Raw genomic sequence first — 21,550 nt, 5'->3', positions numbered from 1 at the left:
CCTTAGACTGATGACCTCCAATTCCACTTGAGAAATAAACCACCATTAGAAAATGTTGTTTGACCTTTCCTGTTACATGCAACTAAACCCACTATCGACCCACTGACCACTTTAAGGACCATTTATTTCTAATAGTAACAAAGGAATCAAATCTAGAAAAATCAGTGGGGAGGAGCACTAATTCCTATATTGGGGGGAAGAGTAAATAATCCTTAGAGTCTTGTCTGTTTTCTAAGGTCAACAAGGGAACCCTGTGCCCAGATCATCATATGAAGCCCATCTCCAGAATGCCAGCCCTGCAGCAAGAAGAGCTTTTAGGTAGCAGGAGGGCAGCTGTGGGGAAGGAACCATCCCATGTCCTCAGAGTCAACATGCTGTTTGTCTCATTGGGAAAACTCTAGTTTCACTGACAAACTTATAGCTGAAATCTCCACCTAGTGGATCTTAGCCTCTCTCAGGAACTAGCATTACCAAAAGTTGTATATGATCACCAATCCTAGGGAATCAAATATCTGAAAATGAGCATTACACATCTGATTGTGTCAATGCTCTCTGATGATAATCCAGGAACCCCAGTGAGTACTGCAGTCCCAGAGACAAGACAGGAAGAAATGGTTACTAGAAGACGTAAAAATGGAGCCGGAGATTGCCTTGGAGATTGCTACATTTCCCTACATCAATTTAAAGCCATCAAAACAGTGGCTGTCCCCAGCTTGTGATGCTGTGCCTTAACTATATACTCAAGCCTACCACTTGTAAAGTGGCCTGTAGGTCACACTAGAGTTTTGTTGACTCAATACAAGCCTGAGTCATTTGGGAAGACAAAACATGATTGAGAGGATGCCTGCCTCTATCATATTGACCCATAGGCAAGTCTATATATCTATGGGCCACTTTCTCAATTAGAGATTGATGAGCTCACTGTGGGCAGTGCCAGCCCCGGACTTGGGGTCCTGGATGGTGTAAGAAAGGTAGCTGAGCAAGCCATGGCAAACAAGGCAGCTTGCTTGTCCTCTATGTCCTCTGCTCCATCACCCACCTCCAGGTTCCTTCCCTGACTTTCCTTAATGAACTGTACCTGGGACTAAGATGAATAACCACCTCTTTCCTCAAGTTGGTTTTGGTTTTTATCATAGCAACAGAGAAGCAAACTAGGAAACCAAGAACTAACTGGACAAGTCCCACCAGAGACACTGTTAGTTAGGCTTTCACTGGGGTCCTGTGAGGGATGTACATGGCTGTCTGTCTGCACGGTACGGCAGCTGCTCTTTTGATGAAGCTCTACTTCACAAACCTTACAAGGATATTCATCTCAAAGCATCACTTGCCTCGTCAGATTCACACATGGGCTTTTTACCTTGAATAACACTCATCAAGTTTATCACTACCATGTCCATTTAAAACAGGGTAATATTATGTATACATACATAAATAAAATGGCTGCACTAAAAATTTTGGGGGTGGCAAGATATCTTAGCTGAGGTGTCTGTTGCCAAGGCCTGAGGACCAAAGTATCAGACCTCTACAAATATATCAGTTTTAAGAATTAAAAAAAAGTAAGTATCATTATCCTGAGATTTAAAGCACAACTCTTCCTCTCAACAGGAAAGCAGTCCTTGACGGAGACAGGAACTCACTTTCTGCTGGTCCTTCCCTGAACACTCTTTGGCAACATGTCATTGCCACTCTTTCCAGGAAGGTTAGCAGGACAGTAGTCATACTCCTACCATGGAATCAAATCCAGTATCACAGCAAGGAACCTAAGGGAAGGGGACCCACCATCACCTGCCAAGCCCATTCTCCCCCCCAACTCCCCGCCCCCAGTGAAGCCAACCTTAACAGCTCCTGCAAACATCAGCTGAGTTCTAGCCTACCACCACGAGATGTCCCTTACTTGAGAGGCAGTCCTGAAAAATCCATCTCACTAAACTTTCAGAAGGCAAGCAGTTCCACTTGACAGTTGACTCATAAGACTACAGGATAATCCCTTCCTTAACTCACAACCAAAAAAAAAATTACCAATATAACAAAGTCCCTGCAACAATTTGTTGAAATTTTTCTATAGAGCAACAGTGACCAGAACAGAAGCTATTTTGGAAACAGTCTCTATCAAGCTGGTTTGCTTTAAAACAAACAAACAAAACTCTAAAACCCAGTACACAAAACACAAACTGTTGGTTCTCAGCACCCAAAGGTTCTACAATGCCAAGTTAAACCTAGGATGCAAAATATCCTGGGGAAATCACAGCAGTACTGAACATAGTTTTCAAGTCATTATTTTCTTACATAACATTTACACAAACTGGGGCATTTCAAATAATCTACAGGTGATTTTAAAGTATACTGGAAGATGTAGATTATATGCAAAAAAGTACACCTCTTTGAATTAGACAGTTAAGATTTTGTTATGTGCAAGGGTTCTGACCCAATCCTCTAGAATACCCAGTAGCAGAATGTAAGCTTAGCATGTGCCATGCCCAGAGTACTATCCCCAGCAACTCCTTGACAGCCCCTCCACAAAAGAACCCCTGCAGGAAATAATGAAGGAAACAACTGAAAAGGAGTATGAAAATGCGTAATCAAGAGATGAGAAATGTTCCCAGAAAAAAAAAGTTCACTAACTGGGAAGTAAGTGGGGAAAAAAGAAAAAGGCTCTTGGTTAAACAAAGGGCACACTCCATGACTAAGATGGCTCTGTTCTCCTAATATGTCCACTCTACCCCAGCTTGTTTTTACATTTATTTTTATCTTGCTGGAACAGAGAGAGTTTGAGAGAAGAGCTGGGCAAGTTCAGGGAAGGACATTCTGAGGATCTGTGGTTCAAAGGCAGTCTCCAGTCTCCAGCTCAGCACACTGGCCGTAGCCGTGCAGGAAGGCTTCCCAACCTTCAGCCGGACTCCACCTTCCCAAACACAGGCCTAGTCACCGCTCCTCCCAGAGTGGCCCAAACTGCTTCTCATCTCCAAAGCCTGTGGTGCCACGGCTGCTCCATGCCATCAAGAGGGAGAGTTTCATGCCAAGCTCAGCCTCAAGAGAGGCGAGTACAAGACACTCAGAGAGACCACAACACATTTTATTTAATTTTTTTTTATTTTCCTCCACACTGGCAAAAGTTCCGAGGGAGCTTAAAGTTTTGTAAACATTTTAACTATCCCTCTTCCCCACCCCCCCTTTTGAATTTACAAAGCAAAGGAGAGGAGTCTCACATTTTAATGGTTCCTATCTCCTTATGCTATTTGATCCAAAAACTATTTACAAGTTTGTAGCAGTCTCTGTATAGTTATTGTACACATTTAGGAGGGAGAGAGGCAAGAAAGGATAGGGAGAATGGTGATGCAAAATAATAAAAATAGAAACCAAATATAATCTTCCAATACCAAACTGCTCTGAGAGCAACTCCAGCCTTGTCCAGGCACAGATGCCGAGCTGCCCACCACAGCACCTCTTGCACAGGCCCAGCTGACCCACAGCTGCCGCCGAGGTGTTCGACTATCCCAGGTGATGTTCACTAGGCGAGGAGCAGAAGCAGTCAGAGTCTGTCTGTACAGAGCTTGAGTACACTTGGCCTTGCTATGGAGCAGGCCTCCCACTCCTGTGCCTGCCATCCCCATACCCCATTGCATCCTCCTGCATAGTGGTTTCCACGGATGAAGGTCTTAAAGATGGTCAGGCTTTGTATGTTCTCTTTTCAGAAAAGGCAAACAACTTGCCATCCCAGAATCTTTTCACAAGACCTTTTCAGGGCCATGGCAAAACATGCACACGGTGCTCTGAGGAACAGATGAAATTCCCAGCTTTTATCAGAAGCAAAAGTTTATCCCTATCCGAGTTGAAATTACACAAATTCATACATATGGTAAAGATGCCTCTTAAACGAGACAAATTTTCACATAAGGGCCCAAAACAAACTGGTCCTAGTCCTTGAAGTAAAAATATTTATGGGAGGAGGGGAGATCAGTTTTTATATGAAAGGAAAATTAAGTCCCTGTCCCAGGCCATAGGGTTTCTTTTGTCCAGTAGTAACGTTGGAATATGTTAGGGAGAACACAGCTTGCTTAGAAAGTTACTATCTAATGAAGAACACACGCATCCTTTCTTCAGAAAGAACAGCGAGGGTGTGCAACATCAAACAAGCCAATCTACACCCCTCTCAGGCCTCTGATGCAATCCCCACGTTAACAATGGTCATGCAACCTACAGACAGAGTTATGCCTGCCTGTGGCAATAGAGAAGTTACTGTCCAGGGGGTGATTTGTTGCTGGCCAATGTCTATTAACCATTAACTCTCTTCATGACTGCACCAGTTAAGGCCCTTTGCCGGTATGGGGTGGAATAGAGGGGTGGGGAGAAAGAACAAAACAGAACAAGAAAAGTGATAAGAGAAAGTGATCTGCTATTGGCAGATTCCAACACACTTCCAGGAGACAGTAGATGAAATCAACGCACAGTGAATGTGTGCTGGCAACATTAGCTCTGCTGGGGAGCAGCCCCAACTGCCACCCTGAGACAAGGGCTGGTCCACTAGGTACAGTCTGAGATGCTCACCAACAGTGATCTAAAGTAATCTTGGACACAAAGGGCTAGGAAAAAAAAAAGCCTGAGATGATTGGTTCTGTGATTTGTTGCAGAGTGACAGAGAAAATGGTGAACGTATGTTGTGTCCAATGAGGAGAAACCATGGTCACTAGGCGGGAGTGGGAAGGCTGGCACAGCGGCAGGAACTCAGTAGTCATCCAGAGTCTCAATCTCACCCATGTTCAGTCGCTCTGACGAGGCGTTGACTGAAAACCCTACAAGAGACAAAATAAGTTTATGAGCGACTGTTCTGACTGCCAAGTGGTTCAATTTCAAGCAGCTGGCTGGAATTTAAGTCTCTTATGCTTAAGATTTACACTAAACTGGGTACAGAAGAAAGACAAGAAGAAAGATGCAAGCATACCTATGCAGAAAAGGATCTCTGGTCAGTCAGACTGGAATGGAATCAGCTTAGGAGAGGCATAACCGACAGTAATCACAAGCACTGTGACATTAGAATACCTAACGCTACTGGTCACATGAAGGGACTTTTACAATAAAATCCATAACCACAAGTTGATTAGAATTTTAGTGATGGGCCTCTTGAGAGGGAGCAGCTCCAAGAAAGCTCCCCAGTTCCTCAGCCCTGGATGAATCCTCAACTGTTTCAGCTGTTATTTGGACGCCAAAAGCAAACAGTCAACGCCCTCCACTCTGCTGCGGTTGCTGGTACTGGGTGGGTTTTTCACACCTTCATTTTGTACCTCAATGTTTAAATTTTCAAATAAATACGCATTTGAAATGTTCTAATAACAAATAAAGTCTTGCATAATAAGATGGCTTAATTAACAGGATCAAAAATAAGATTTAAAAAAATAAAGAAGCCTGTTTACTAACTAAGAAGCTATGGAGAAAGCTGCTGTGTGACAAGGCACACACACGGAGAAGTGAGTACACCAAACTCCATACACAGGCCCAACCAGAAACTCCACCCACAACCCACCTGAGAACCCGTTTTTCCCTTGGAAATACTGAAGGCTTAGTGTTTGTATCTGTCAGGTGATGGTTTTACTTGGTAAGTCTAAAAACCTAAAGCCCAGCAGTCTATGAAATGAGCTATTGCCTTTATTATTCTGAAGCAGGTTTGATTTCAGTTCAAAAACAAATTAAGTGAGATAGAAACAACAAGTTGCATAGCACAGAAGAAATGTAATTTAAAAATCAACTAATATTAATCAAGATAGGAAAAGAGAAAGCTATTGAGAAATAAAGATTATTTGATGTTTTAATGTGCTGATTACAAGGTGAGGCTTTTTAGCAGACATGCTCTGACTTAACTGATTTAGGAGCTCAGTCAGGCATAAACTTAGCCTTCCAACTTCAAAAAGCAACAGCCTGTGAGTGCCATGAAAGGCAGGGCATCACAAAAGGGGATTTCCTCACTCTGCTGCTCCACAGACCACTTTCTACTAGGTCTACAACACTCACCTTCATGCTTCCTTTTAGGATTATGACAATGTCTTTGTGTTTCTACAAAGGGGAGTCTGACTGAGAGGAAGCTATATATTTTATCACCCCCAAATGGTTTACACGGGCCCCCTGGGAACCCTTACAATCAGTATGACCAGAGAAGAGTGAAGGGCGCCTAGAAGTGAAGTGAGGCTGGGGCGCCCTCTGCTGGTTCCTTTGCAGTCTGCTCTCTGTGGTCACTTTAGATCAAATTGGAACCTATTTTTCCAGTATGTGCATGGAAAAAAATTCTCAACCTATAAATTTGCAGGGAATACACCCATTGGAAAGTAATATATGAAAATGAATAAGCAGAAAAACTGAAAGAAAATTAAAAACTTTCAGAGGCATTTCCAGAAAGAGGGGTAAGTAGGCAGTGACTTGGCTTCAGTGGGAAGCTCTGCTCCTGCGCTGACTGCCCTTCCAAGCCTGAGAGAACTGACCCACCTCCCATGTCCTGAGAGATGCTGACATCCCTGCTGGGGTCTCTGGCAGAAGACCAAGACCACACTGCAAGGACAAACATCCGTGGAGCAGCCTCTCACACCTGTAAGCTACATCACAAGGGCTTCTCAGCTGCAAGTAGTTAGAAATCTGCTCAGCTCTGTCTGAATTTTATAGTTTCTGACCCATGTTTAATATTAACACTCCAGAGAAGAAGAAAATCGACTATGACAGCCAAGTTTCCATTAACTTCATGTTCAAAAGCAGTGAAGGATTTCATTTATCACTATTTATTTATTTATTTATTTATTTATTTATTTATTTATTTATTTATTTATTTATTTATGGGTTTGTTGGGCCAATTTAAGATACAAAGCAACTTACATTCATTACTTATGAAATACTGTTCCCTACCATCCCTGGAGTCATTTAAAGCCCTAATTTAGGCATCTGCTTTTTTTAGGAAGCTGCTGCATATGAGGACAACAGCTCTCAGTACTAGATATGGAGGCATCTACCACAGAAGAGTGGAGAAGGCCTGCAGCTCACTGGCCAAGACAAGTGGGTGTCCTGGCAGTGCAGTTGCCCAGGACCTACAGAAAGTGGACGTAACAAGCACTGCTTAGTTGAACATCTGCTTCCAGCAGAAATAAGCACCTGAACTTCTCAACTAGCTCTACTGTTGTTGTCCACTTTCGTTATTTTTGCATGAAATTCTAAGTAAGGCTTTAAAGTTTGAAGGACCAGAATCATACTGCTAGTTTGTCTATACTAGCACATGGGCAAATCTCCTACACTTACACACCCAGGAAATATTGCCTATTCTTAAAACCAGATAGTAAAATGAATCTTTACATGAAGACTGCAGCGATGTATCTGGTTACTGTCAGCACCCAAAACCTTCCTCTCACCCCACCTGAGAGTCCAGGCCTAGTCTTACCTAATAAACTGGGATCTGCTCGAACCATCTTCTGCTTTTTCTTCTTCTTGCCACTTTGCACAGCCTCAAAATTTGATTGTTGGTTGTTGCTTTGATTGGTCTGAAATACCGAATGGAGTGTACTATGGTTCATCCCCCAGACAGAGTCCTATGAAACAAGACACAACACAACTACAATTATGCAGTGCACGTGGATATGGACTGCTCTAAGAAAATGGCTGGCTTGCCTTTGCCTTGTCAAGTTTGAGTCTGTTAACAAAAATCCTCTGGCTGAGGAGATGGCTCAGTGGTTAAGGGTGCATACTATTCTTGCAGAGGACCGGAGTCTGCTTCCCTGTTAGGCAGTTTATAACTGCCTGTAACTGCAGCTTCAGGGGTATCGCATGTTTGATCATGTGGGTACTCATGTGTATATACTCACTGACCCACAACATACAATTTAAAACAATTTTAAACTATTTTAAAAATAAATCTAAAAAAAAAACAAAACAAAAAACCCTACCCCAGTCCCAGCAGTAAGTGTGGGCCACTGAGCTACCAGCCCTCACTCTCAACACTCTACTTGATGCCTGCTATCTCTACAAAGTCTCTCCTAGACCTTCAGGCTTTCACTTCAGCTCTATCAGAGAAGCCCTAAGTTTTCCATCGGATACAGTTATCTATGTCATCAATTAAGAAATGCAATATAGTCGGGCAGTAGTGGCTCACACCTTTAATCCCAGCACTCAGGAGGCAGACGCAGGTAAATCTCTGTGAGTTCAAGGCCAGCCTGGTCTACAGAGCAAGTTCCAGGACAGCCAGGGTTACACAGAGAAACCCTGTTGTGGAAAAAACAAAACAACCAAACAACAACAAAAAAAACCCCAAAAACCAAACAAACAAAAACAAGGGAACAAACAAAAGAAATGCAATTCACAGCATATAGTTATCAACACTATGGTAATACACACATCTGACTCACAGCAAAAAATGGTTGTTCTCTAGTACACAAGTCAAAGAACCAGTTGGCCATACACTAAAGGCCAAAGCCATGTTACTTATACAGGCAATCCCAGAATGTATTTGTTACCTGAATACTGCCCACACACTGGCTAACTGGTTAAACTATAAGACAGCTCACTAATCCTTTGTTCTTGCTGTTCTTAGATTCCAGTTCAAAGATCAGGGGCAGTGCCACGGAAGGAGCAGAGAAAGCACTGTAGACTAAATAGGCACACAGGAGAGCATCCCACAGGTGCAGTGTTTTCTGCACTACTTCATACCTCATGCTCCCGCAATGTCCCAAGACATCTGTTCTACTGTGTTCTGGTATTGGAGACCTGACACTGCCTCTTAATTTAGCCCTAAGTCTGCTTCACACAGATCTAAAATGCCTTGTGCTACAGTGTATTTTCCCACATCTTGGATCTACAACACTGTTATCATGTCTAATAGAATAATGAGGTTCAAGGATATGAGTATTTTTAGCCTTGCCAATCATGAACCTTGCCAATTTGTCTTTCAGAAAACATATATTACCAGCCCTTAAAGATCCCACATTTGTAAAGTCACTAAAGTTTATTTTTTATTGCCATTATGAGCATACTTGCTCAGAGAGGCAAAACAATATTTAACCCCCAAGGCACGTGTTCTCAGCTGACAAAGGGCAAGGGAGTATCCACCTTCCTACTTCAGTCACACCCTATAAGCATGTGTCTCTTTCTGTCAGTCATCTAGTACAATGCTTTCACATCTCTGTTTTGGCTTCCAAGTCTAAGGCTTAGATGCTATGGAGTACTTCTGAGCCCAGAAAGACTGTGCTGCATCCAAGGGAGAAGATGTGCAGTGGAGTCTGTACAAGTGAGAATGACAGCCGCACTGTGGGGGTGGGGAATCAGTATTAAGGAATCAACAATGTCAACAATGCCTCAAACGAAATCTTGAGACACATTATGCACCAATTAGACACTGTGTTAATGAGACTTGAAGAACTTAACCCTGTGTAATTCGTAAAGACAATGCCAGTACTCCAATTTCCTAGTCACTCAGACTTTATAGAGCAGTGGTTCTAAACCAGAGAAGGGTCATGACACCCTTTTTTTTTGGGGGGGGGGCCGCGGGAATGTCAAACAACCGTTTTACAGGGGCTGTATATCCGATATCCTGTATTTCAGATATTTACAACATGATTCAAAACAGCAACAAAATTATAGTTATGAAGTAGCAATGAAAATAACTATATGGCTGGAGGTCACCACAACCATATTAAAAGGCTGCAACATTAGGAAGGCTGAGAAGCACTGGTTTAGAACAAAGCTACAAGGAACAAAGATCAATTGTGTCTTCACATCTCCTTTTAACAGTACAGGAAATACCTGTCATAGCCCATATACAGTGACACTGCTGTCAGGATTGAATATAGCAATACATGAGTTATGATCTGCAGCCCAACTAAAACATATATGAATAAAAAAAAAACCCACTCAGGTACTTTTTTGCTATCTGGAACATTTACACAGACATGTACTGTGAAGGACACACAGATTTTGAAAAGTTTTAGATGCATAAAAATAATTTTTTTAAAACTTCTCTGTCTTCTCAACATTTATAGACATTCCTATTCACAGGTACTGTACACACTGTTAACTTTATACCTGCTGCTGCTGCTGCTGCTGCTGCTGCTGACGCTGCTGGTTGACTTTCTGTTTGGCACGGCGTTCAAGGAACTGCTTGGCAAACTCCTTGGCCTCGGAAGTATCTCCTAAATAGGCCCTGGTATAGTCATGGACTTCATAAGGAGACTCCACTTCTTTCAAGAAAGAAACAAACGTGGGAACTGCAGTAAAAGAGGGAAGAAGACGTGAGACGGGACAATAAAACAAACCCATGTACAGAGACACAACCTCTGTGTTAATATGTCACCATACTACCACAGGCAGGAGCGTGAAGGCTCTGCAGCTGCTGTGGGAGAGACTCTCATCTGTCTAATACAAATCAAAGAGACCCATCAGTGTTGAGCACTCCACAACAGCAGCATCAAACACATACCACACACAACGGACTTCACTAAACATGATGTTGGTTGAACTACATGTTACAATGACTGACAGGCATTTGTCTAAAACTAAAGTAATTTGAGGATTCTTCCCGTTTTTCCTTTAATTCAACTTATTAAATGTGATGATGGACGCCAGCTACCATGAGTTACTTAAGATCCAGATATACATCTTCTGAAACTTGTAATTAATTGGGGCATTATGTGTTTTAAGTGGAAAATGGAAAATGTGTGGTTTCAGAAAAAAACACAAACACCAGAGTTAGACAGACATGGGTTTAAAACTTGATTCTGAAGTCTGCTGGCTGTGTGACCTTGATGAGTTACTTAACCATTCTGAGCCTCTGTTTCCTAATTTATAAAATGGGGATAATATCACCTACCTTGTAAAGGTATCTTCACAATTTACTGCAAAAAAAAAAAAAAAAAAAAAAAGTGTCTGGGATAACAATGGGTTAGCCCAGCTAGTGCCCAGCACATGGTAGGTGCTTAATGGATGGCAGGCATCACTACTATGCAAATCTGTTTTCTCTCAAGACCTTCAGAGTCTTAGCTAATGTGGCAATGAGGCAAAGGAGCCGGCCAATTCTTCACTGTTCAGTGTTAAAGATTGCTGGCTTTAGGGCAGCTATCACGTTGGTCTGTCAGCTAAGACAATCCCTTCTACGATACAACCAACAGTCACTGTTGATCATCTAGGGGTGGGAATGGGACTTACTTCCATCTAAAGAGCTAGCTCTCTTTTTACAAATATGCTTTTCTTGAAATTGTACCTTTATTTCTGCAGTTTCTGCCCATACAAAGCAAATCTACTGACTCTTCCACAATTTCCATCACCTCCCAAAGCAAAGAGGAAATGATGTCACACTGCTTTGGTCCTCTATTGGGCAGGCTGACTTTGGTTCCCAACTATGACATGTAACTTTCTCTTACACATGACAGTGTAGCTGCAAATATTTCCCAGGAAATGGGTGATGGGGAACAATGGCTTCCTTTGTCCTGCACTTCATCAAGGCAGCCTCAGCTGGCAGGTAATCCTTGGTAACTGCTCACAATTTATTTGAGCATCATTTTATCGGACTTTTTTTTTTTCCATAGCAATTCAAGTAATGCTACAAGAGTCAAGTTTTTAGTGGACAGTGCAGATTGGCCCCCACAGAATTCATCGTCTACATTCTGGCTTACTGCTCCAACCTGCTGACCTCATTGTAGGCCCTGCTCTCTGAATCCACATGCTGGGATTCCCTCCCCAATTCTTACCATCCAAGTTATTTGCCGTATTAAGGGCATGAAGCATCTGTTCACACCACTGGGTAAATCCATCTTGGGCTTTATTTACTCCCTGAAAGAGCTTCAGCAACTTTTCTTCTTCTTCTACTTTCTTATTCTGCCGGTTAGACACACCTACAGATTTACTAAAGCAAAACAATAGGGCGATATTATATTCCCAGAAACTGTTACTACGTGATGATACTATAATACCATAAAAACTGTATAGGCAACATGGACAGCTGCCCAGTAAGCCAATTCTTAGTTCTATACAAGAAAAAAAAATTCAATTATTTTGATTGGATACCTCCTTAAAAACTAACCTCTGCTAATATCCTAGTCTACAGGGCTTCTATTTTGAGAAGATAATGAAGTTCTTCCTCCATGTCCTTAGGTAAGCTGTTAAATTTACTAAGCCTCAGTTTCCTCATATGCAAAATGGCACCAATACTTCCTTGGGTTATAATAAGGAATGAAGACACTCGAGCAAAGGCCTGGAACATAACAGTGCCTGGCAAAGAAGCTCAATAAACGAATGTGTTTACCTTAAGTCTTCAATCAAAACGGATCCGACACCACCACCATTTATTAAGTACTTACTATATGCCAGGCACTTTATTACTTCATGTGTGTTTGTTGACTCCTTACAACTACACTCATAAAGTTATTATCTTCATTTTACCCATGAGGGAACTGAGGCCCAAAAGAGGTTCTCTCTTGCCCAAGGTCACACAGCTACTAAGTGTCAGTGCTGGGATCTGAGTTCATGAATGTAACAGACCCATGCTCATTCAATAGCACTGGCTACCAAGGAAAGAAAGATGAAGATGAAATACTATTAATTTGCCATATAGTAAGTTTAGGGCCATTACAGAAGTATTTGGAATGTTCATTCTAGTACAGCTTAAACATACAAATTAGAAAAAAAAAACAAAAAACAAAAAAACCCACCAAGGTTACCTAGAGAAAACATTGTTAACAACAAAAAGTGTTTCCTTATTATTATTATCAGACAGTTACCATGTAGTAGGCAAAGAATTAAGTGTTGAGCAGTAGGAAAAGCCCAGGGAACAATCAAGTGTGTCTCACTGGGTAGAAAACAATCACCAAAATTATGAGTTCCATGCTTGGGCATAGATGAAACGTAAGCAGAAACTGTATCTAATATCCCTTCTACCACCCTCCCTCTTCTCCCACCCATCAAGGTACATGGGTGTACCATTATGAGCCCTACCTGAGACTGGCGTTGTTTTTATTTTTATTTGTTGAATTTCTAGGTCCCACCTCTTTCACTGCATCATCCCAAAACCCCATGTTGGAGTTTTTGGTGTCTGCATTACTCCAGATACTACTGACTAGCTCAGACGCCCACTGGTTAGAAGGACCTGTGTTTATAGAGCCCCATACAGAATTCCCAAGGCTGGTATGCAGGTTGGAATGCTGTTAAAAAGAAAAAAAGACTTTGGTTAACAATATCAAAAAGACAGTTTGAAAAGATAACCAAGAAGCAGTCGATGAGCATGTGCTCAGGAAAAGAAACCCACTGTGCTGTTCCGGGCTCTGTTTGATTGCTGGTGTTGCTGTTGTTGTTGTTGTTGCTGCTGCTGCTGCTTCTGCATCTGCCTGGCCTCTTCCTGCTGGATCTCTAGTAGAGACTTGGTGGTACCTGCAGGTTTGCTGACATTCCCCCAACCTGAGAGTTTTTGTTGTTGCTGCTGCTGCTGCTGCTGCTGGAGAGCTTTCATCAATTCCCTCTGCTGACGTCTTTGCTGTTGGAAAAGGGCAGCCACCTCAGGACTTGTTTTTACACAAGTTAAAAGCATCTGGACACAACAGGTGTTTAAAACCCAAATGGGGTTAATTCTTTTGGCTAAACTAAGACCGAAATGCCAAGTGGTACTGAGGGGAAAAACCAAAAGACTGAATATAGAATCCTTACAAATAAAGAAGGCTTTTCTGGTTAAGTGCAGAAATAAAATAAATGTTCTCAAAGTTCCACCAAAATGAAAGTAGATATATACTTTTTGTTCATTTGTTTGTGTGGCTGTGAGATGGGATTTCACTATACAGAGCCCACCTAAGTCTGGAATTGAAACTCTTCCTGCCAGTTTCCCAAGCACTGAGAGTTCTGGTGTTTACCAGATGCCCAGCTACATAGACTTCATCAAAGCATAAACCAGTGAAGGACAACAGACACAGACAAGATGTTTTAATCAGAAAGTAGGGCTAGGGAAGACAGCTAAGTGAGTGAAGTACTTGCTCTGCAAGCTTGGGGACCTGAGGCTAGGTCCCTGAAGCCCATATAACAAAGTAAGTGTGGATGACTGGGCGTGGTGGCGCACGCCTTTAATCCCAGCACTCGGGAGGCAGAGGCAGGTGGATTTCTGAGTTCAAGGCCAGCCTGGTCTACAGAGTGAGTTCCAGAACAGCCTGGGCTACACAGAGAAACCCTGTCTCAAAAAACAAAAAACAAAACAAAGAAAAGGAAAGGAGAGAAGGGAAGAGGAGTGAAGGGAAGGGGGAAGGGGGAAGGGGGAAGGGGGAAGGGGGGAGGGGGGAGGGGGGAGGGGGAGGGGGGAGGGGGGAGGGGGAAGGGGGAGGGGAAGGGAAGGGAAGGGAAGAAAACTGGTATATGCTCTGCTCACCAATTTAGCACCGCAGAGGTAGAGACAGACAGATGCCTGGGTTTCATGGACTAACCAGCATAGCCTACTTAGTGAAAGTTGCAGGGGAGTGAGATATTGTCTCCAAAACAAAATAAAAACCAAAGAAAGCAAACAAAGCACCTGATGTCTTTCATTTGTATGTGCAGATACACAAATAAATATCTAGGTAGAAATGTATAAAGATGGAAAGCACATTATCAATAACCAGTGTAGCACATCAAATAAGCTGAAGCACAAATGAAAGAGGGTGCTCCCAACAAACAGCCCACAGAAAACCTAACAGTACCAACATGACATGTATAGCAGAACGTCTGATAAGCTCTGAGACCCTTAACAAATAGCTCAGAACCACTGAACATTTAGCATATGCTTTTGAGCTAAAAGGAAGGGACCAAAATAAATGCATAAATTCAATAAAATAGGAATTGCCTTTAACAAATTCATGTGTATGAGAAGAGTATTTTGCCCGCAGGCATGCATGCGCACCATGTTCATACGCACCAGGACTGAGGAGCACTGAAGTTACAGATCGAGGCGAACCTCCATGTGGGTGCCAGGAATCAAACTTCAAGAGCAGCCAAGCACTCTTAATTGCTGAGCCATCTCTGTACCTCTGAATTGGCTTTTTAAAAGCTATCAGCAAATAATATCCCTAGAGCAGCAGGTCTCAACCTATAGGTCTCCACACCTTTGAAGGGGTTAAATGACCCTTTCACAGGGATTACATATCAAGATATCCTGAATACCAGATACTATTCATAACAGTAGCAAAATTACAGTTAAGAAGTTGCAACAAAATAATTTTATGGCTGGGGGTCACCACAACATGAAGAACTTTAATAACAGGTAGCAGCATCAGGAAGGCAGAAAAATACTGCCCTAAGTGGATGGTGCATTCACTAAAATAATAAAAAGCTAAGCACTGTAATTCAGAAATTTAAAACAAGATAGTATAAGCTAAAAGCACAACAGAAAACCTAAAAGATTAAACTAAGGAAATGTGCCCACCAATAATGGTACAAAGATAGGCAGAAAAAAGTAGAAACCAAAATCTATCTAGGGCGATCATGCAACTGACTGCAACTGCAGGGGGGGGGGGGGGAGCAAATAAAATCAAGCGATGTATAGCACTGAGCATTTCCAAACTGGACAGGTTAGAGAGCCACAGACAGGGTGCTCCAAAGAAGAGAAAGCAAGCAATACTATCTTGTGTTTCTCCATGTGACAAATAAGCATGGAAAAGCATTTCATGCTTGTAAGATACAGGACAATAAAAGGTTCCAAGAAGGGGCTGGTGAGATGGCTCAGTAGGTTAGAGCACCCGACTGCTCTTCCGAAGGTCCAGAGTTCAAATCCTAGCAACCACATGGTGGCTCACAACCATCCGTAACGAGATCTGACTCCCTCTTCTGGAGTGTCTGAAGACAGCTACAATGTACTTACATATAATAATAAATAAATCTTTAAAAAAAAAAAGATTTTGCCAAATTAAAAAAAAAAAAAAAGGTTCCAAGAATATACTCAAATAAACAGTGAGATGCTAACTTTTGAGAAGTGGGGCTGAGGGCAAAACACTAGCTGGAACATTGCTCAGCAACAGAATGCCTACTGAGCATGAGTGGGGAGCCTGGATGGACTCTGATTCTTGTTCACATTAACTTTTCAATGAACAGAGACTAAAATCATTACAACAATTTCTAGCCTTGAAAACAGAAATACTCTGCTCTGAAACACCCTTTTTGAGAAGGTTATTCCAAAAGTAAAGTTTAATCCTTTGTTTTTACATTAAAGTGAGAAGGCAATTTTAAGGTAGAGAAATGCTTTGACCTACTGGGTGACACACACACACTCTCTCTCTCTCTCTCTCTCTCTCTCTCTCTCTCTCTATATATATATATATATATATATATATACACACACACACACACACACACACACATATATATATATATATGTATATATATATATATATATATATACACACACACACACATGTATATCCTGAATATACACATATACACACACACATATATATATTATAGTATTTATTATTCATATATATGGATTTTGGAAATGTCTGCCTCCCACCCTAACTCCAACTCCCCTCTCAAATCTCATATCTGCTTCTTTTTATTTATTTTAAAAAACAACCCACTGAGTTCATTATTGCTCTCTGAATGGACATAGGTGTAAGGCTATCTACTTTTATTTATGAAGTAAATAAAAGCTGAAAAGCTACATTAGAAAGTTCTAGGACTGTTTGGAACTTTCAGTGGTTAAGAGCACTTGTTGTTGTTGCAAAGGACCTGGGTTCGAGTCCCAGATCCACATGGAAGCAAGCAACCTCCTCAAGTAGCATCACATGTGATGCACAGACACACACATGGGCATAGCACTCAGACACATAAAATAAACTTCCAGAAAACGGTTAGATTACCCAATCTTTTGTTATTCCTACTAAAATCTTCATATATGCCAAAGGGCCCAAACCACACTGAGCTAAATTCTGGCATACAGCAATTCTGACAGTAACCATCAAAAGCTGTTAGTCCACAGTGCACACTAAGCTGCCTGGAACCAGGATGCTGTTACTGCTTACCTCTTCACGAAGCTGGCGTTCTCGTTCTTCTTCCAGCTTCTGGATCTCAGCCAATGACAGCGTGGCCTGGGACTGACATGTTGCTGTGTTAGACTGCTGACCCCACGTTGACGAAGAGGGAAGCTAAAAACAACAAGCACATGACAAAGCAGGTGAGGGTCAGGAGATAAGGGTGACAACACTATGCTCAGATCTTCTACTTTCCTCAACTTAACAATATTCATTTCAAAACTCCTTTTCCACATTATTCTAAGTTGGCTTGCTTCTTGTGCTCCCAACCTATGTTTATTTTAAAATAACTAAAAACACACATATGTGTTAATGCCTGCATGTTCCTCCCATTTGGGTGGAAGTCTGTTACATCTAGCAACAGAGTCAAAATCAAAAGGAATGACAAAGTGTGACTAAATTAGTTCAAGATTTTTTTAATACATAAAACACCATTATCTAAGGATCTAATGAGAGGGTTGAAACCCAGGATTTCCAAACAGAATGCTGTGGCAGAAAGCGAATTAAAGGCCGGGCAGTTTCTAGCCTATCTCTCACAAAGGGAGTTGCTGCTAACACAACCAGGCTACTATATAGCTCTAGTCATGAAAACTAACCTTGTTTTAAACATCAAATGTCCTACTTTATCCTTTACATTAAATAGCAAAACAAAATATAAACACGTGGTCCTAAAAACCTAAATTTTCAAAGTCTGGTTTTCTTAAGAGAATTCTGTGTTCTTCTTTGGCCAATAAAATGGTAAACTTGAATTTAGAAACACCTTACAATGCTTAAACAAAAGCAACAGCAAAGACCCCAGTGCTAGCCTGGTTTTTCTGATTTTTATATGTATGAAATGTATGCACGGATAAAAACACTAAGCAGCACCCCAGGAAAATGGGTCTATAAATAGCAGAGACAGCTGAGGACAGAAGTGACAGTGCCAGGTATAGGTATGAATGTTAGCAATATGAATGTCCTCAACAGATCAACAAGCTCAGCCATTCTGGTCCAATATAGTAACCGTATGGCAGTTTTCTCAAAGCAGTCCTTTGATGAGGCAAAGAAGGGTCAGAGAAGCTAACAGACGAAAGGAGGATGGGGACTATCTTTGTCTTCACTTAGAATGCTTATATGTAAACTGTCTCAAATCATAAAGAAAGGAAACAGGCATACATGTAAGAACTACTCAGAACTTTGTCTCCCCTTACCTCAGTTACTACAGCCTGCGATACAGAATCTTAAAAAGGTCTTTTGCAGCCGTCAAGATGGCTCCCACCAAAGCCTCAGGACTTGAGCTCAGTCCTCAAGAAACACATGGGAAAGTGAAGACCAGCTCCAGGAGCAATTGTTCCCTTCACGCCATAGGCACATGTCTGGGAGCTTTGTAATGTGGTCAATGGGAATAGAACTTAGATCCTTAGGGAAAGTAGCTAGCAAGAATTTTTAATCACTGAGCCATCTCTCCAGCTCTAGTAATTTGCTTTCAAGATCTCTCCTAGAGTGTTTCTAACTTTCAAGACTTAATACCGCTCTCATAAACCTCACCCCCAAAATAAACGACTCAACTTGAAAGTTCTTTCTATTCCTAAAATGACTGTTCCAAAGCTGCCTTAGGTCAGGAAGGAGTCTGAATAATGGTGACTCTCATATTTTACCAATATCACAGCCCTTGAAAGAGTTTATATTTAAACACAAGTTTGCTGAGTTCTCATAATTTCCTTGTCTTACAAGATCCAGGGGATAGATCTGAGAAGCACTGCCTTATTAATGTTCTCCTCTTCTCTGCTCACTACACTGGATTCCAAATCCCTCTTTATGTCTTTATCCTGTGAGTTCCTTTTAAGACAGGGGGGACTAAAGCTAATTTCAAGTTCAACATGAAGTTAGCAGAGCATACCTGCTAAGATCCTCTTAACTTTCCCCTCCACTCAACTCTGAGCAGTCCTCACTCCATGCTCTGCCGTACTCCAACCGACACCCTTCAGATCTAGGTAGTTAACAATGGGCTTGCCAACTGGGTCAGGGCAGCTCTTTCCCGCTGGCTCTTCCTACTCAGCCTCACCACCACACCCTTTCTAGCAGACTTGTAGTATTCATTTTCAACATCAATAGTACTTACTTTCAGACTTTACTCCCTGACACTTAAAAAAAAGAAAAAGAAAAAGAAAAAGAGAGAGAGGAAGAGAGAGGAAGAGAGAGGAAGAGAGAGAGAGAGAGAGAGAGAGAGAGAGAGAGAGAGAGAGAGAAAGAAAGAAAGAGAGAGAGGGAGGGAGGGAGGGAGGGAAGAGAAAGAAAGAAAAGAAAGAAAGAAAGAAAGAAAGAAAGAAAGAAAGAAAGAAAGAAAGAAAGAAAGAAAAAGAAAGAAAGAAAGAAAGAAGGAAAGGGAAAGGGAAAGGGAAAGGGAAAGGGAAAGGGAAAGGGAAAGGGAAAGGGAAAGGGAAAGGGAAAGGGAAAGGGAAAGGGAAAGGAAGCAGGAGCAAGGAGGCAGTATTGTGTAGATAAGGCTGGCCAAGAATTTGCTATGTAAACCACACTCACCTCTAACTCAAGACATCTATCTGTCTGCCTCTGTGACCTGAGTTCTGAGATTAAAGATCTGTGCTACCACATCCTTGGCCTGATTTTTACCCAGTTTTTAACAAGTCCCCAAAGGTACCTGTTTTGAGCCTGTCATGGTTCCCACTAGAAGAGTAGGGTGGTATTGTTCCTGCTGCTCTCCCAGCATCTAATGTTCTTTTCAATTTGGTTTTTCTGTCAGTGGTGTTGAAATGGTAAAGAGGAGTGACTTCAACTGCCACAGAACCCTACTGAGAAGAACCAAGCCAACTTGTTTGTACCAGACCGCTGCTTGTCCCATCCTCATATATGTATGGTTTTCATTTAAACACTTAACAATATGTATGCATCACATTCTGTTTTGTTGATAACCAAATAGCCAACAAAATATTTAACCCAAGTGGTTCCTCTTGTATCTAGAATTATACCTTCATTTGTGCAAGCTGTTGCTGCTGCTGTTGCTGCTGCAGCCTTCGGAGAGCCTCTTGCTGCTGCTGTCTCTGACGCATCAGATCCTTCTGCCTCTGCAGCTCCAATTCCTTCCGTTTTCTTTCTTCTTCTTCATGCCGAAGTCTGGCAGCCTCCTCCTCCATGCGCAGCCGGTTCTCTTCCAGTCGGCGCTGGGCTTCTTCCTCTTCCCGGGCCCATTTGGCAGCCTCCTCTTCCTTTGCAGAAGGAAAAATCAAAGAGGAAAAATATGTTTTATTAATTGTAGAGGGATAAACCATACTGCTTTTAAAGGTGTCAATCATGATGGGATACACAAATGATAAAGCAAAATCGTGCTTAGTATGACTCTAGGAAGAAGCAAGTTTTACAGGGGTCACAAAGGTCTGTGTGTTCCAGGATAGGACTTTAACAGGTTATAGAACTGCCACTTAGAAGGCCTGTGGTGGAAGTTCTGATCTCAAATGTAGCTCACCACATGCTGGGACAAAGTCTCCTGGAAATGTCATTTCAGTACTATGGGCTGAGCAAGCTTTCTAGGGTGCTCTGCAAGAAGCCACTAAGACCTCAGTTGGGCCTAGAGACAGTGACTCCTCAAAAATCCACTGTTGACTCTCAGTCTTTATGACGCACAGGCCCTAGAGTCCTCACAACATCTCTCCTTAACTGATTCTTTAACATCTACTGCTTTCCCCTCACCTGCACTCATTTTCTTTCAGCTTGCCTCCCTCAAAACAAGCTCACTATGTTGCCTGGTTCATTTGCCTCAGTGCTGAGTGTCCTCCCCTGGCAGAAAGGCTTTGCTATACCTGGAATGCCCTTTGTCCAGACAACTCATTCTCCTAAGTGGCGATTAGCTATGAGCCTTTGGTAAGTAGATTTATTTCCTTTCAAATACACCTGGCCTAGACTATCGTTGCCACTGCTCTCCCCCCCCCCCCCCCGGCCCCAAGAAGGACATCTCCATTACAAACAAAACCATTTTTAACCTATAGCCTAACTCTGCCACCTCAGAGACTTAAAATGCTAAATTTTGTTTCAAAGGTTCCAAATGTAACTAGGAAAAGTAAAGATTTAGGTCAAGGTGACATCTGCTTGGAGAATTCTATTAAAGACACCTTTAATGAACAACAAAAGAACATAGAGAAAACTAATTCCCTTTTGGGGCAGAGGTTAAACAAGAGGGTCCCATGCAAAAGTCCCAACCTGAGGTAAAGAACACAAAAGTGTCAGCCCATCAAGATCTGGAATAGAGATGTCCAAGTGACCTGAGCCCTGACAATGTCGCTGAGTTAGAGCAGAATGTTCAGTGGACTTACAGCCACATCTCCTTGGCACGTGGGGTGATTTTAGTGTTTGTACTTTAAAGTCTACTAACTCTAGCATTTATTCCTCTGTCCACAAATTCTGTTGAAGACGGACTGCTTCCTAAAACCTTCTAATAAAACTTGGTGGTTATGGTGACATAGACCTATCTATAATCCCAGCACTTGGGAGGCTGAGTCAGACATTTCAAATTCCTGGCCAAAGTAGACTACACAGTAATACACACCCTGCCTCAAAACCTTACCCCACAACCC

The 21,550-nt window shown here is 42.0% G+C and overlaps 1 protein-coding gene across 11 annotated transcripts in view; it reads right to left on the bottom strand.

Moving 5' to 3' along the window:
* Window positions 1-3,057: 3,057 nt before the first annotated feature.
* Gigyf2 (GRB10 interacting GYF protein 2) overlaps window positions 3,058-21,550 on the bottom strand; it is a 123,880-nt gene continuing 105,387 nt past the window's right edge. For 7 of the 11 annotated variants that reach the window (XM_006529466.2, XM_006529467.2, XM_006529468.2 and 4 more), the window contains 8 exons: window positions 19,952-20,188; window positions 16,977-17,099; window positions 13,256-13,480; window positions 12,946-13,151; window positions 11,703-11,857; window positions 10,042-10,223; window positions 7,409-7,556; window positions 3,072-4,790 (listed from right to left, as the gene is read on the bottom strand). In XM_006529466.2, the coding sequence (XP_006529529.1) occupies window positions 4,723-4,790; window positions 7,409-7,556; window positions 10,042-10,223; window positions 11,703-11,857; window positions 12,946-13,151; window positions 13,256-13,480; window positions 16,977-17,099; window positions 19,952-20,188 (1,344 nt within the window). In that variant the 3' untranslated portion in view covers window positions 3,072-4,722. Of the gene's footprint in view, window positions 4,791-7,408; window positions 7,559-10,041; window positions 10,224-11,702; window positions 11,858-12,945; window positions 13,152-13,255; window positions 13,481-16,976; window positions 17,100-19,951; window positions 20,189-21,550 lie in introns of all 11 variants that reach the window. The other 4 variants (NM_146112.4, NM_001110212.2, XM_017320347.2 and 1 more) reach the window with 3 other exon arrangements.

Source organism: Mus musculus, chromosome 1 (assembly GCF_000001635.26).
Source record: "Mus musculus strain C57BL/6J chromosome 1, GRCm38.p6 C57BL/6J".
Lineage (NCBI taxonomy): Eukaryota > Metazoa > Chordata > Mammalia > Rodentia > Muridae > Mus > Mus musculus.
This window is presented reverse-complemented; position numbering and strand designations above follow the sequence as displayed.